This window comes from Trematomus bernacchii, unplaced genomic scaffold (assembly GCF_902827165.1).
Source record: "Trematomus bernacchii unplaced genomic scaffold, fTreBer1.1, whole genome shotgun sequence".
Classification (NCBI taxonomy): domain Eukaryota; kingdom Metazoa; phylum Chordata; class Actinopteri; order Perciformes; family Nototheniidae; genus Trematomus; species Trematomus bernacchii.
Window position 1 is genome coordinate 135,001 of NW_022987774.1, and position 16,886 is coordinate 151,886.

The 16,886-nt window shown below is 42.1% G+C and overlaps 2 protein-coding genes across 4 annotated transcripts in view; both read left to right on the top strand.

Annotated features, from left to right (window-relative positions):
• Positions 1–7,204, top strand: part of sept5b (septin 5b) — a 15,008-nt gene extending 7,804 nt beyond the window's left edge. The window contains 5 exon segments of the mRNA XM_034148965.1: positions 1,696–1,792; positions 2,894–3,029; positions 4,111–4,213; positions 6,002–6,043; positions 6,045–7,204. Of these exon segments, the coding sequence (XP_034004856.1) occupies positions 1,696–1,792; positions 2,894–3,029; positions 4,111–4,213; positions 6,002–6,043; positions 6,045–6,065 (399 nt within the window). The 3' untranslated portion in view covers positions 6,066–7,204.
• An 861-nt stretch (positions 7,205–8,065) lies between these two features.
• Positions 8,066–16,886, top strand: part of mctp1b (multiple C2 domains, transmembrane 1b) — a 47,658-nt gene continuing 38,837 nt past the window's right edge. For all 3 annotated transcript variants that reach the window (XM_034148951.1, XM_034148952.1, XM_034148953.1), the window contains exon 1: positions 8,066–8,701. In XM_034148951.1, coding sequence (XP_034004842.1) covers positions 8,210–8,701 — 492 coding nt within the window. In that variant the 5' untranslated portion in view covers positions 8,066–8,209. The remainder of the gene's footprint in view (positions 8,702–16,886) is intronic.

Genomic DNA, 16,886 nt, shown 5'->3' on the forward strand with positions numbered 1-16,886 from the left:
GGCAAGGGGGCTACAACTACAACAAGATGGACATATTTGACCGTGATTTAATTGTAATACACGTTTCAAAATGATGCCGAAGTAACAACATACTGATACCGGTTAGTAAAAACCATGAATTAATGCTTTGTCAAGTCTGCAGACAGACGGCAGGCGAAAAACCTTTTAAAATGTGTGTTTTATGAATGGAGATTGGCTAAGCTAACGCAGTATATGCTCCGACCGTCCACACTCACAACAACGGCCTATACAGACATAAATAAAGCAGCGACTGTATTCACCATGACACAGGCAGTCTGTGGTTTGTACTTGTTTAACTTTTGTCTAGTTTCTGAACAGATATGAGGAGCTGTGAGCTCTGAGTGCTAACAGCTAACGGCTGTGTTGTTTTTCTGGGGTTCTCTGAAGATCACGTCACGGCTCCGCCTACACTGCGTTACTATAGATACTACCCCAGTTCCTAAACTGTAATGGAAATGCGCCATAAAGTGAGCCAGTCCTAACGAGGCCCAGCCATACCGAGCGGGGCCGAGCGAGGCCATGTAGTGGAAACGCGCCATAAGTACACCCTGTAGAGCAGGGGTTCCCAATATACATATAATTGTAACGCAATACATGATTGTCACTAAAAGCCTTGTCTCTACATTACAGCATTCTCACCTGTTTGTCCTTACTGGTGTCATTTTCTGGTTGCTAACAAACGCCATTGTAACACATAGTCACTGATGTTCTGCTGTAACGGTGGTGGACTCATCAGAACAGAGTGGGCGAGCTGACCAATCAGAGCACAGTGGGCTCATAGGGAGGGGTGGGGGGGGGGGGGGCAGGAGCTCCAACAAGCCGTTTAGGACAGAGAGTGAATACACATACTATACAGAGATGCTGTATGAGAAATCAATGTGAGTTTGGAACATTGAACAATGTAAATCTATTCTAGTAGACCTCAACAATGGAACTATGATCAGTAGAAATGGCCGTGACATGGGACCTTTAAAGTTCAAAAAGCTCTTTATTTCACGTCTCTTCAACATCAACATGTGTCCCCTCTTCTTCATGTCTCTTCAACATCAACATGTGTCCCCTCTTCTTCATGTCTCTTCAACATCAACATGTGTCCCCTCTTCTTCATGTCTCTTCTACATCAACATGTGTCCCCTCTTCTTCATGTCTCTTCAACATCAACATGTGTCCCCTCTTCTTCATGTCTCTTCTACATCAACATGTGTCCCCTCTTCTTCATGTCTCTTCAACATCAACATGTGTCCCCTCTTCTTCATGTCTCTTCTACATCAACATGTGTCCCCTCTGTGGAAAGAGACTCTGAAAGTTTCAGGAACAAAGATTCTCTCTCTTTTTCTCCTGATCCATTTCTATAAAAACCTGTCTGAAAATGAGCTGATCAGATTTTGGCCACTTGATGATGTCATAACGATGTTTTGTCTTGTGTAACCATTAGCCAATCAGCAACCAAGGTAACCCCCCCCCCCACCTTATCACCTGAATCTCCTCCTAGAGCACCATTGAGTTCTTTGTAACCAAATCTCTCTCAGAGGGGCGTGGGGAGGGGCTCCTTATTTTCATCTAAAGTAACAGACAGAGAATCAGCACTTTGGAAACAGGGCTGAAACAGAGGGGATTATTATTACTATTTAAAAACAGTATAATAGGGGACCTTTAACTGTGCGTTCCCTGCAGGAGAGCAGTCCGTTCGCAGTGATCGGCAGCAACACGGTGGTGGAGGCTCGAGGTCAGAGGGTGAGAGGGAGGCTTTACCCCTGGGGCATCGTGGAGGGTGAGAACCAAACTATCTGCTGACATGTCTGACACTTTAGACACAGTTTCAGCACTTATTCCATTCTTCACATACTTATATATAATATCTTGCTTCGGAGGTTATTGTACTTAAGTACATTTTTCTGGTTTCAGTACTTTACTCCACTCAAAATTCTGACTTTTTCTGAATATTCTGACTTTTCTCAAAATCTCAAAATCCGGACTTTCTCTCAAAATTCTGACTTTTTACTCAAAATCTCAAATTCTAACTTTTTTCTCAAAATTCTGTATTTTTCTGAATACTTAAAGGTGGGGTAGGTAAGTTTGAGAAACCAGCTCGAGTGCGCTAGAATTTGAAAATACACAGCCGGAGAAAATCTGCCACTTCCTTACAGAGCCCCTCCTCCAACACACACGAACGCGCACATGACCAATGAGGGCACGAGATAAGTTTGTGCACAGATGGAAGGCTGACAGGCAGGTAGGCCATCCAGTTATTTTAGCCGGGCCGGCTCAGATGATTGGTCGTACTTTTTACAGTACTACAGCTTCCACAGATGATATTTATTTATGGATTTTTTGTCAAAGCACTTCAGATATTCATTACTATCGGGATGTTAAGAGCATTCCATGGAATATAACAAAAAGTGTATCTCGAGCCGGTTTCTCAAACTTACCATTTTTAATAATCACTTGTCCCCGGTTTGATCTTCAATCTCAGGATTCATGTATCTGTGATCCTCTCCAGAATGGAAGTAGTCATCACATACAGAGCATCATCTAGTTCCTGAACAGTGTCCTTCACATGCTGATATCCAAGAGAGGGAGTTTACACAGTCCACAAGATGGAGGAATAGAAGCAGTATTCAATGTTTACTTCAGATTAGCTCCACGTCAGAAATGATCATGCTTGTCATATGTCTATCTCCATAGAGGCTGAATCATCATGTTAATCACATAGCTATCATATGCCTCAAACAGTCCTGATGCTCTTCTAGGTAATCAGACATCCTGTCATGTTCACAGCTACAGTTGGGATACCTTTGTTATCACGTTACTCTCATATTGGAAGAGTATTTTCCCAACACTAATCTTGGATCTTTTTCCGTCCTTCCTGCAGTGGAGAACCCGTCCCACTGCGACTTTGTGAAGCTGAGGACGATGTTGATCCGGACCCACATGCACGACCTGAAGGACATCACCAGCGACTGTCACTACGAGAACTACAGAGCGCAGTGCATCCAGACCATGACCACGTGAGAGGGAGCACAGGAGGGGAGGCTGGGGGCGTTAAGGGACTCACGTTAGGGAGGAGTTAAAGGGAGAGTTGAGGTTTTGTGAGCTGTATATCAGCATGTGAAGGACACTTCTATCTATAGATAGATAGATAGATAGATAGATAGATAGATGGATGGATAGATAGATAGATAGATAGATAGATAGATAGATAGATAGATAGATAGATAGATAGATAGATCGATAGATAGATAGATAGATAGATAGATAGATAGATAGATGGCTGGATGGATGGATGGATGGATGGATGGATGGATGGATGGATGATGGATGCATGGATGATGGATGGATGGATGGATGCCGTTGGATGGATGGATGGATGGATGGCTGGCTGGCTGTGGCTGGCTGGCTGCTGGCTGGCTGGCTGGATGGCTGGCTGGCTGCTGGCTGGCTGGCTGGCTGGCTGGCTGGCTGGATGGCTGGCTTGGCTGTGGATGGGGCTGGCTGGCTGGCGGCTGGCTGGATGGCTTGACTGGCTGGTGCTGGCACGGCTCTTTCCTCTCCTCGCTCTCTCTCTCTCTCTCTCGCTCTCTCTCTCTCTCTCGCTCCGCTCTCTCTCTCTCTCTCGCTCTCTCGCTCTCTCTCGCTCTCTCTCTCTCTATCGCTCGCTCTCTCGATCGCTCGCTCTCTCTCTCTCGCTCTCTCACTCGCTCGCTCGCTCGCTCGCTCCGCTCCTCTCCTCGCTCGCTCGCTCCTCGCTCGCTCGCTCGCTCGCTCGCTCGCTTCGCTCCTCGCTCGCTGCTCGCTCGCTCGCTCTCGCTCGCTCGCTCGCTCGCTTCGCTGCTGGCTGCTGGCTGGCTGTCTCTGGCTCGCTGATACTCGCTAGCTCGCTAGCTAGATGCTGGCTGGATGGATGGATGCTATCTATAGATAGTAGATCGATAATAGTCAACAATACCTCAGTTCTGTGCATCTCTTGTGCAATCTATAACATTTTATCTCAGCGTTTCTTGCAAAAAGTGTGTTTCTCCAGGTTATTTCCAGCCTGCAGTGAGTCAATCATCCCCCCTGTTGTCCTCCATGTTTTTGAATAACTCACAGGAAGATGAACGCAGACTCTCGGGTGGAGAGTCCGATTCCCCTCCTGCCCCTGAACACACCAGACGTGGAGACGGAGAATCTGATCAAGAATGAAGACGACGAGGTGAAGAGAACAGCTGGTTACATAAGGGAGGAGAAACGTGGTTATATAATCCCTCTCTTTATCCTCCTCTTCCTCACTTAAAAACATGGTTCACTGAGAACGGCACACACTCGTCTGTGTTGGATATGGCGTGTGTGTACATGTTGTGATCATGGATGTTGGCCCTTGTTTCTGTTGTGTGATTGTGATGTGCTATATGTGACATAGAGCGGTGCAGTGATGGCGTATTTGTGTAGGTCGACCCTGCAGTAAGCTGCTGGTTCCCTCGGCAAAAAAGCAACGGGATTTCTCCACAGGATTTTGGAAAATAGCTGGAAATAGAGAGCCACAGTGACGCGTCCTAAAACCCGGACGTAAGTTAGCATTTTACCTCTTCCGGTTCCGTCAACAAAAAGCAATGCAATTTCTCCACAGGGTTTTGGAAAATAGCTGGAAATAAGGTCTGTGGTTGAGACACATTGAAGAGACGGATCACGTTTTGTTCAGCCGGATAATATCCACATGTCTACCCTACTTTTATAATGTTCGAAAAGGAACTACAGCCCAGTCCAGCAGCACGACTTCAACGTCACGCCAACTTAAAGGGGACCTATCATGCAAAATGCACTTTTGTACGTCTTTTCTACATGAATATGTGTCCCCGGTGTTCCAGGGAACTCACCAAGTGTCAGAAAACACAACCCTCTCTATTTTCCTCCATACCCAAATCTCTAAAAAAGGGGCTGCAACGGATCTGATAAAAACTGATCCAGATTTGAACACTGTCCTGACGTCAGGACGGTGGCGCTACGGCTATTGGGCCAACTCCACCAATCAGGAGGAGACAGCCACGGCCATTGCCGTTCGAAAGCGCTGGAGACGCTGTAGTACATATGCCAGGCCTGTAGGTGGTGCTGTTCTCACTGAATCAGCCCTTGCAGAGCAGAGCTAAAAAAAATGGAAATTGAGCGAAATGAGGCATGGCTAAAATGCATGATCTGTTTGGTATTTTGAAAACAGAAACGTATAAATATACCTTATATAGGTATGGCCCTACAATATATCATTTAAATATACCATGATAGGTCCACTTTAAGATCCTTATTCAAACATACAGATTCTAAATGGAACGAGTTGAAGCGTTTGTTTGAACAGTTAGCAGGAGGCAGGGACTTGCTTTCAAGCAGAACAGGGCAGACTAACTTAGAGGAGTGTTCACGTGTTCGGAGTAATGACGTACAACGGCCTCCACGACTTCTGTAGTCCTATTCAGCCACTTGGTAACAACCATCGTTTTTCAGACACGTCAACTCTTCAGAAATCACCAGTGGGGTCACTGCTGATGGATTTAATGTCGTAGAACAAAACGTGACCCGTCTCTTCAATGCGTCTCAACCACAGACCTTATTTACAGATATTTTCCAAAAACTACTTCAAAAATCCCGTTGACGTTGAATGCTTACTCACGTCCAGGTTTTAGGACTCGTCACCACTCTATGTAGTAACGCGTGTTTGCATGTTATCGTTCTCTTTTATCCTTTCGCCTCTATCTACTCGTCTTTCATCCTTTCTTTATAACTAATGCTGTTGATGTGTTGTGATTTTAAAAAGGTGTCTATTATCATCTGGACAACAGCTGGAAATGGAAATGAGCGATGTTGGCTAAAGCTGCTCCATTTACTGTTTTGTGTGACAGTTGATGAATGGAGACTGTCCACGACACTGTAAACAAATACACTAAACTAAACTAAACTTGTTCCCTTCCCTCTGTCTCCTTGCTCCCTTTCCTCTGTCTCCTTGCTCCCTCAGCTGAGGAGGATGCAGCAGATGCTCCAGAAGATGCAGCAGCAGAATGCACGAGCAGGACCTGTGACTTTTTACATTCAAATGTGACTTTTACATCTTTTATTTAGGATTTTAAAATAACCAGAACTCCCACACAAACACTGAACACCAGAATGATTTACAGAATTTAAAAGAAATGTAAGGCACCCTTGAAAGTCATTCATTATATTTATATTATTTTTAATTTATTTATTTATTCGTTGTAATTTTTTTAATGTTTATTTATTTATTATTATAATTATAATTTTTTTGTAATTCTTTTATAATTTATTTTCTAATCTAAAAAAAATGAAGGCAACCTTGAAAGTCAGGCGATTAAATGCAATTTTCTTACTTCTTAAAACGATGTATTTGGTTCTTCGGTTACACTGCACTATGTATCATGCACGTTACAACTAACACATTCAATGAGTAAAAACAAGGGAATTTATGTAGAATTTAAACTTAATCAAAACAATACTTACAAAGCCATACAGAATATCTTCAGAGTAGAAGAACAGCATGCTGGGAAATGTATTTCTACCTAATTTTCACAACAAACATTGCATTTCTTTTTGTTTGAATGCAGTCATTAGCCAAGACGCGTTAGGCAGTAGAGAGAGAGGCACCTTAGAGAAACACGCGGGTTTCTTTAGTGGTTTCTGCACATATTTTGAAAAGTTGTTGATGTTGTGCAGGTTTAGCAGCAAATGCATGTTAAGAAAGAGCATATCATAAAATCAGTAGGAGTGTGTGTGAGTGCTAATGCATACTGGTTTCTTAGATTGAAGAGGGCCCTGTTATGCTTTGTTTGGGTTTCTCTTTCCTCCCCCTCTGTCTGAAACAAGGTATTGCAGTGTACAATCTTGGAAATGTAACGTAAGAACAATCCTACATTCAGTACACTTGACTATTTCTTATTTGTATGTATGTGTGTGTGTGTGTATAATATATACCCATCACCGTCCAGATGTGATTTCATTTCAGCGACCAATTTTAAAATGTCTAGCCGAGCGGACGTGCAGAGAAACAATTGGATTAAGATCGTGACACATGATTAGCCTTAAAGTAATAATACCTTTGTTTTAAACAGCTGAAAAACAGTGTAAAAAATAATCTGCGTTACGGTAAAACAAGGTCAAGCATCAGAGGGTTAGAACACTGAATAAAATCTCTGTTTTCATCAAGTGTCGTTTCCTTTATTTTGCGATATATTTGTATTTGTGTCCACCAGGGGGCAGCACACACTATTAATATATCCCCCTTAGATAGATAGATAGATAGATAGATAGATGGATCGATGGATCGATGGATGGGTACTTTATTGATCCCAATTTTTAGAGCTTGTTTCATGGCTCGACGGGCACATTTCATTATTTTGTTATCGACATTAATTTACATCAATACTTAAAACAAAAAGACATTAAACTTATTTTAATTGTTATTATTTGTTGTATTACTGTCTTTAATGCTTATTTTAGCATGTTTTGTATTTTCCCTTTATATTGATTAATATGTATTTATTATATGTATTCATTTAATTTGAGCTGCAATTGATTGCAGCTCAATAATTAAATTAAAACCACAACTTATTTATTTAATTTTGTATTTAATGCTTATTTATTATCAATTATTATGTTGTTTTTTTTCACCTTTTTGCATTTGTTTGAGAATTTTTCTCACTAATTTGTATTTTCTTATTTATAATTTATTACTTACATTAATGCAGATTTTTCTGACTTATTAGTATTTTTGCTTTTTTTATTTGTATTCTGTCCTTAATTATTATTTTATTTCTTAATATATATATTTTGTTTGCATTGCTAAGGGTTGGGGGCTTGGCTTCATTTAACCCTTTCTTTACACAAACTCATCCTAAAAGTACATCCTCTGTCTTCAGCCAACCACCTGAATCCTTGTTCAAATACCACATTATTATAGCCTCATGTCTAAAAGGGGGGAGGGAGGGCTGGTTGTTGAGCCAAACACAGGTAAGGTGTGTCCTACTGGTGTAAATATCTCCATAAAAAAAAGGGGGCTGGACGACCCGACAGAAGACTGAAGCATGTCCCGGGTTTAGAGGGTGTTAGGAGGGGTTTGCAGAGTGTGTTTTCTCGGTGTAATGCAGCACACGGATTGATTTTCAGTTCCTCCGCAGATCCGGACCCAGTTTGCTGTCTCTGAGCCCCGGGAATGGATCATTTCGCCGGGGATGATGAGAGCGACGCGTCCGCGCAGCAGACCACCGTGTGGCAGCATATCACAGCCCGGGCCAAGCCGCTCCTCAGCCCCAAACTGGGCTCCAGAGACCCGGAGGAGAAGAAGGAGAAGAGCATGTGGATGTTCAAGAAGATGAAGAGGAAGGAGAACGTGTCTCTGGACCGGATTATCTCTTCCTCGCAGCCGGATTTGCTTTTCGCGTCCGCGCCGGATCCAGAGGCGCATGAGGCGCAGCAGCTCTGCGGCAAAGCGGCAGGTATGAGCGGCAGTGGAGGCTCCGGGATTAAGGAGAGGATTTCTTCCAAACTCACGGTGGCTCATCTAATTCAAACCCACCACAAGAGCTCCTCTCTGGGGTCTGCGTGTCTGGAGAAGCTGGCGGAGCCTCCGGGCGGCAGGAGCGGTGAAGCAGGCGAAGCGGCAGGAGCGGTGGAGACAGAGCAGGAGGAGCAGAAGGAGCAGCAGGTGAGAAACTATAGATATTAAGGGGTTTTGGCCTTTTATATAACACATCAAACAAACTGCAGTCATATGTAAATGAGTCACAGGTAACTAAGTACTCATTAGAGCAGGTGTAATGGTACTTTACTTGTAGAGTAGTTAGTACAAAATGGTCAATCAACAAATTAACTATAATGCACATTTATTACCAGCAGCATGAAGTTGACATTTGCCTTTTTAAAGCAGATAGAAAAAGCTGAGGTATAATTGGGTCACTATTTGTAGGTATTTGTAGCTGCAGTGAGTTAGCAGGAAATAACACCATTGACATGCACACAAACATAACTGTTTAAATAGGGGAAATGATTTCAAATGAAATATCAATAATAGTAAAATTACTAAAATAGAGATTTTGAGGTGTAATTTAATAAATAAATAAAATGTATCATTTAAATAGTTGTAGGAGTTAAAGTTAGTCATGTAAACTAAATAAATAACTTAAATAATGTATAATTCCTCCCTGTCTGGACGTTTGACTCCAGAGTGCATCGAGGTGACTTGAAGAGCGAGTTGATTAATAAAGAACAGCTCTGTCTCTTCCTGTAACATCTGAAATCCACACACCACACACACACACACACACACACACACACACACACACACACACACACACACACACACACACACACACACACACACACACAGACAGACAGAGTGAGGACACCTGCATAAAGACAGAGTTTACAGGAGCTTTGCAGAGAATTTGCATAACACAGATCCATGTGTTGCTATAAGGAGATGCTGGGTGTGTTTCCCCAAAGACACACAGCAAGACAAATACACTCACTAAACAAATACACATATACACCTGAACATCAGCAGGAGAGGACTCTTTAAAGTAGAGACACTGCATACTGATATACACCTGAACATCAGCAGGAGAGGACTCTTTAAAGTAGAGACACTACATACTGATATACACCTGAACATCAGCAGGAGAGGACTCTTTAAAGTAGAGACACTACATACTGATATACACCTGAACATCAGCAGGAGAGGACTCTTTAAAGTAGAGACACTACATACTGATATACACCTGAACATCAGCAGGAGAGGACTCTTTAAAGTAGAGACACTACATACTTGATATACACCTGAACATCAGCAGGAGAGGACTCTTAAAGTAGAGACACTACATACTGATATACACCTGAACATCAGCAGGAGAGGACTCTTTAAAGTAGAGACACTACATACTGATATACACCTGAACATCAGCAGGAGAGGACTCTTTAAAGTAGAGACACTACATACTGATATACACCTGAACATCAGCAGGAGAGGACTCTTTAAAGTAGAGACACTACATACTGATATACACCTGAACATCAGCAGGAGAGGACTCTTTAAAGTAGAGACACCACATACTGATATAACACCTGAACATCAGCAGGAGAGGACTCTTTAAAGTAGAGACACTACATACTGATATACACCTGAACATCAGCAGGAGAGGACTCTTTAAAGTAGAGACACTACATACTGATATACACCTGAACATCAGCAGGAGAGGACTCTTTAAAGTAGAGACACTACATACTGATATACACCTGAACATCAGCAGGAGAGGGACTCTTTAAAGTAGAGACACTACATACTGATATACACCTGAACATCAGCAGGAGAGGACTCTTTAAAGTAGAGACACTACATACTGATATACACCTGAACATCAGCAGGAGAGGACTCTTTAAAGTAGAGACACTACATACTGATATACACCTGAACATCAGCAGGAGAGGACTCTTTAAAGTAGAGACACTACATACTGATATACACCTGAACATCAGCAGGAGAGGACTCTTTAAAGTAGAGACACTACATACTGATATACACCTGAACATCAGCAGGAGAGGACTCTTTAAAGTAGAGACACCACATACTGATATACACCTGAACATCAGCAGGAGAGGACTCTTTAAAGTAGAGACACTACATACTGATATACACCTGAACATCAGCAGGAGAGGACTCTTAAAGTAGAGACACTACATACTGATATACACCTGAACATCAGCAGGAGAGGACTCTTTAAAGTAGAGACACTACATACTGATATACACCTGAAACATCAGCAGGAGAGGACTCTTTAAAAGTAGAGACACTACATACTGATATACACCTGAACATCAGCAGGAGAGGACTCTTTAAAGTAGAGACACTACATACTGATATACACCTGAACATCAGCAGGAGAGGACTCTTTAAAGTAGAGACACTACATACTGATATACACCTGAACATCAGCAGGAGAGGACTCTTTAAAGTAGAGACACTACATACTGATATACAACCTGAACATCAGCAGGAGAGGACTCTTTAAAGTAGAGACACTACATACTGATATACACCTGAACATCAGCAGGAGAGGACTCTTTAAAGTAGAGACACCACATACTGATATACACCTGAACATCAGCAGGAGAGGACTCTTTAAAGTAGAGACACTACATACTGATATACACCTGAACATCAGCAGGAGAGGACTCTTTAAAGTAGAGACACTACATACTGATATACACCTGAACATCAGCAGGAAGAGGACTCTTTAAAGTAGAGACACTACATACTGATATACACCTGAACATCAGCAGGAGAGGACTCTTTAAAGTAGAGACACTACATACTGATATACACCTGAACATCAGCAGGAAGGACTCTTTAAAGTAGAGACACTACATACTGATATACACCTGAACATCAGCAGGAGAGGACTCTTTAAAGTAGAGACACTACATACTGATATACACCTGAACATCACAGGAGAGGACTCTTTAAAGTAGAGACTATACTACTGGATATACACCTGACATCAGCAGGAGAGGACTCTTTAAAGTAGAGACTATCATACTGATATACACCTGAACATCAGCAGGAGAGGACTCTTTAAAGTAGAGACACTACATACTGATATACACCTGAACATCAGCAGGAGAGGACTCTTTAAAGTAGAGACACTACATACTGATATACAACCTGAACATCAGCAGGAGAGGAAACTCTTTAAAGTAGAGACACTACATACTGATATACACCTGAACTCAGCAGGAGAGGACTCTTTAAAGTAGAGACACTACATACTGATATACACCTGAACATCAGCAGGAGAGGACTCTTTAAAGTAGAGACACTACATACTGATATACACCTGAACATCAGCAGGAGAGGACTCTTGAAAGTAGAGCACCAACATACTGATATACACCTGAACATCAGCAGGAGAGGACTCTTAAAGTAGAGACAACTACATACTGATATACACCTGAACATCAGCAGGAGAGGACTCTTTAAAGTAGAGACACTACATACTGATATACACCTGAACATCAGCAGGAGAGGACTCTTTAAAGTAAGAGACACTACATACTGATATACACCTGAACATCAGCAGGAGAGGACTCTTTAAAGTAGAGGGACACTACATACTGATATACACCTGAACATCAGCAGGAGGAGGACTCTTTAAAGTAGAGACACTACATACTGATATACACCTGAACATCAGCAGGAGAAGGACTCTTTAAAGTAGAGACACTACATACTGATATACACCTGAACACAGCAGGGAGAGGACTCTTTAAAGTAGAGACACTACATACTGATATACACCTGAACATCAGCAGGAGAGGACTCTTTAAAGTAGAGACACTACATACTGATATACACCTGAACATCAGCAGGAGAGGACTCTTTAAAGTAGAGACACCACATACTGAATACACCGAACATCAGCAGGAGAGGACTCCTTTAAAGTAGAGAACACTACCATACTGATATACACCTAGAACATCAGCAGGGAGAGGACTCTTTAAAGTAGAGACACTACATACTGATATACACCTGAACATCAGCAGGAGAAGGACTCTTTAAAGTAGAGACACTACATACTGATATACACCTGAACATCAGCAGGAGAGGACTCTTTAAAGTAGAGACACTACATACTGATATACACCTGAACATCAGCAGAGAGGACTCTTTAAAGTAGAGACACTCCAATACTGATATACACCTGAACATCAGCAGGGAGGAATCATTTAAAGTAGAGACACTACATACTGATATACAACCTGAACATCAGCAGGAGAGGGACTCTTTAAGTAGAGACTATACATACTGATATACACCTGAACATCAGCAGAGAGGACTCTTTAAAGTAGAGACACTACATACTGATATACACCTGAACATCAGCAGGAGAGGACTCTTTAAAGTAGAGACACTACATACTGATATACACCTGAACATCAGCAGGAGAGGACTCTTTAAGATAATAACTGAGAAGATGAGAGTATGTAATAGTTGGTCTTTTGTTTGTGTTGTTACTGACTGTTTGGGAAGTGTGGCAAAGGAAAATAGAGGACTATTTGATGCAGCTGGAACAAATCAGCTCAGCCTATAATCACTTCCATATTACTGAAATTCAGTAGATACAAACTGTTTCAGGGTGTGACTGAAAGTACAGAAACCAGTCAGATTCTGCAGTGTGAAACCATCATTTGTTCAAAGGGGAAATCAGTGCTTTGGTGTTTTTAAAACGACTGACTTCAGTAAAATGAATATTTAAAGGGTTTTACTGGGACTAAAGTGCAGATCGACCCTTCGTCTCAATGGTCCTCTTACGAGATTGTGAGGGGTTGAATTACAAAAGAATGCAGGGAGATAAATGTCACAAAGCAGGTCGACTACTGTGGAGAAATCACTGTTTACAGTCCAGAAAACTGTCCACAGATTTAAGGCTGCATGTTTTTAAGAAGTCTACCATCAGTAATATGTTGTTTACATATTGACCCAGAGAAATACACATTCAACACTGGAAATAACAAGATTTCTGAGATGATTCGGAGGTATTAAACGTTGTCATTAATGGGTTATATTCAGATGTATATCAGTATGTAGTGTCTCTACTTTAAAGAGATCCTCTCCTGCTGATGTTCAGGTGTATATCAGTATGTAGTGTCTCTACTTTAAAGAGTCCTCTCCTGCTGATGTTCAGGTGTATATCAGTATGTAGTGTCTCTACAGTACTTTAAAGAGTCCTCTCCTGCTGATGTTCAGGTGTATATCAGTATGTAGTGTCTCTACTTTAAAGAGTCCTCTCCTGCTGATGTTCAGGTGTATATCAGTATGTAGTGTCTACTTTAAAGAGTCCTCTCCTGCTGATGTTCAGGTGTATATCAGTATGTAATGTCTCTACTTTAAAGAGTCCTCTCCTGCTGATGTTCAGGTGTATATCAGTATGTAGTGTCTACTTTAAAAGTCCTCTCCTGCTGATGTTCAGGTGTATATCAGTATGTAGTGTCTCTACTTTAAGAAGAGTCCTCTCCTGCTGATGTTCAGGTGTATATCAGTATGTAGTGTCTCTACTTTAAAGAGTCCTCTCCTGCTGATGTTCAGGTGTATATCAGTATGTAGTGTCTCTACTTTAAGAGTCCTCTCCTGCTGATGTTCAGGTGTATATCGGTATGTAGTGTCTCTACTTTAAAGAGTCCTCTCCTGCTGATGTTCAGGTGTATATCAGTATGTAGTGGTCTCTACTTTAAAGAGTCCTCTCCTGCTGATGTTCAGGTGTAATATCAGTTTGTAGTGTCTCTACTTTAAAGAGTCCTCTCCTGCTGATGTTCAGGTGTATATCAGTAGGTAGTGTGCTCTACTTTAAAGAGTCCTCTCCTGCTGATGTTCAGGTGTATATCAGTATGTAGTGTCTCTACTTTAAAGAGTCCTCTCCTGCTGATGTTCAGGTGTATATCAGTATGTAGTGTCATCTACTTTAAAGAGTCCTCTCCTGCTGATGTTCAGGTGTATATCAGTATGTAGTGTCTCTACTTTAAAGAGTCCTCTCCTGCTGATGTTCAGGTGTATATCAGTATGTAGTGTCTCTACTTTAAAGAGTCCTCTCCTGCTGATGTTCAGGAGTATATCAGTATGTAGTGTCTCTACTTTAAAGAGTCCTCTCCTGCTGATGTTCAGGTGTATATCAGTATGTAGTGTCCTCTAACGTTAAAGAGTCCTCTCCTGCTGATGTTCAGGTGTATATCAGTATGGAGTCAAAACGTCCAGACAGGGAGGAATTATACATTATTTAAGTGATTTATTTAGTTTACATGACTAACTTTATACTCCTACAACTATTTAAAAGGATACATTTTATTATTTATTCAATTACACCTCAAAATCTCTATTTTAGTAATTTACTATTATTTATATTTCATTTGAAATCATTTCCCCTATTTAAACAGTTATGTTTGTGTGGCATGTCAATGGTGTTATTTCCCTGCTAACTCACTGCAGCTAAAAATACCTACAAATAGTGACCCAATATGACCTCAGCTTTTTCTATCTGCTTTAAAAAGCAAATGTCAACTGTCATGCTGCTGGTAATAAATGTGCATTATAGTTAATTTGTTGATTGACTATTTTTCCGATCTCCCAGCTGTGTGGCGTCACTCTTTAGTGTCCCCTGGGTTGCGTTCGAATACTCCAAAAAAAACAGCTCCTAAATTCTAAACCCTATCGTCTATTCCTTGACCTCGGAGTGAAACGTCATGGGGTTAAGGATAGTGGATAGGAGAATTCAAAAGGACTTAGGAGAAGAGACTGCGGTACTTAGAGAATCCGACTGCACTTTCACTATCCGACGTGTTTATGATGCGCCAGCGGACGTCATAAAAGTGGCGCCTGCTGCTGTGGGGAAACTATGGAAACTACAGTGTTTCCTATACAGCGGACCTACAACATGGATGTTTAATAAGAACGAGGGGACTTACTGTAAACTCATCTAGAGACTCTGCACCGTGCTCTGGTGCTGTTGTTTTTATGCTTTATGAACGGGGACAAACAGAGAAACATATTCTTCATGACCAAAGTTGGAATTGAAATAAAAAAGGAAAGTGAAACTTATGCTCGTCACCCTCTCCCTCCTCGGTCCACATTAATACAAATGATCCCAATACGTATGATTGTATGAAAAGATCTTAAAATCAATACAAATGTATTTATTATAAACGTTAGTCCTTAACATCTATCACTGTGTATGATCAACCATTCAAACATCTTTTAAAAGTTGAACAAACCCCACACAGCTCAGTAAAGACTGTGAAATGTTGACTTTATTTGATCATTTCAGTAAAAACTAACGTTCATATTTCTCTTTTTGATTATAATACTGATGAACGTTCAAAACAAAGCACTTTGGCAACTTACCACATACGTTTTAAAATGCTTAATAAGCACCGTAACTTTCATGATATCATTTCTCGTTCATAATCGGTTGTTTCCGTGAACGGCCGACTGTTGTGTGACGGCAAATGCTGCAGCCGCAAGGCATTGTGGGGCAGCATTTTCTCCTCTCCTTTCGGTTAGGGAGGTCCAGTGGTTCCTAGCTAAAGGAGGTTATAAAGGAAGTTTGAAACCTCCTTTCCTTTTAATTTAGAGAATTCGAACGGCACTTATCATGGCTGCCACTGAGGGACTTCCGGGTCATTTCACTCCGTTAGGAAGGTTCCTAAGCTAAATGGACTATTCGAATGCAACCCTGGTCTCCCAGCTGTGTGCGTCACTCTTTAGTGTCCCCTGGTCTCCAGCTGTGTGCGTCACTCTTTAGTGTCCCCTGGTCTCCCAGCTGTGTGCGTCACTCTTTAGTGTCCCCTGGTCTCCCAGCTGTCTGCGTCACTCTTTAGTGTCCCCTGGTCTCCCAGCTGTGTGCGTCACTCTTTAGTGTCCCCTGGTCTCCAGCTGTGTGCGTCACTCTTTAGTGTCCCCTGGTCTCCCAGCTGTGTGCGTCACTCTTTAGTGTCCCCTGGTCTCCCAGCTGTGTGCGTCACTCTTTAGTGTCCCCTGGTCTCCCAGCTGTGTGCGTCACTCTTTAGTGTCCCCTGGTCTCCCAGCTGTGTGCGTCACTCTTTAGTGTCCCCTGGTCTCCCAGCTGTGTGCGTCACTCTTTAGTGTCCCCTGGTCTCCCAGCTGTGTGCGTCACTCTTTAGTGTCCCCTGGTCTCCCAGCTGTGTGCGTCACTCTTTAGTGTCCCCTGGTCTCCCAGCTGTGTGCGTCACTCTTTAGTGTCCCCTGGTCTCCCAGCTGTGTGTGTCACTCTTTAGTGTCCCCTGGTCTCCCAGCTGTGTGCGTCACTCTTTAGTGTCCTCTGGTCTGA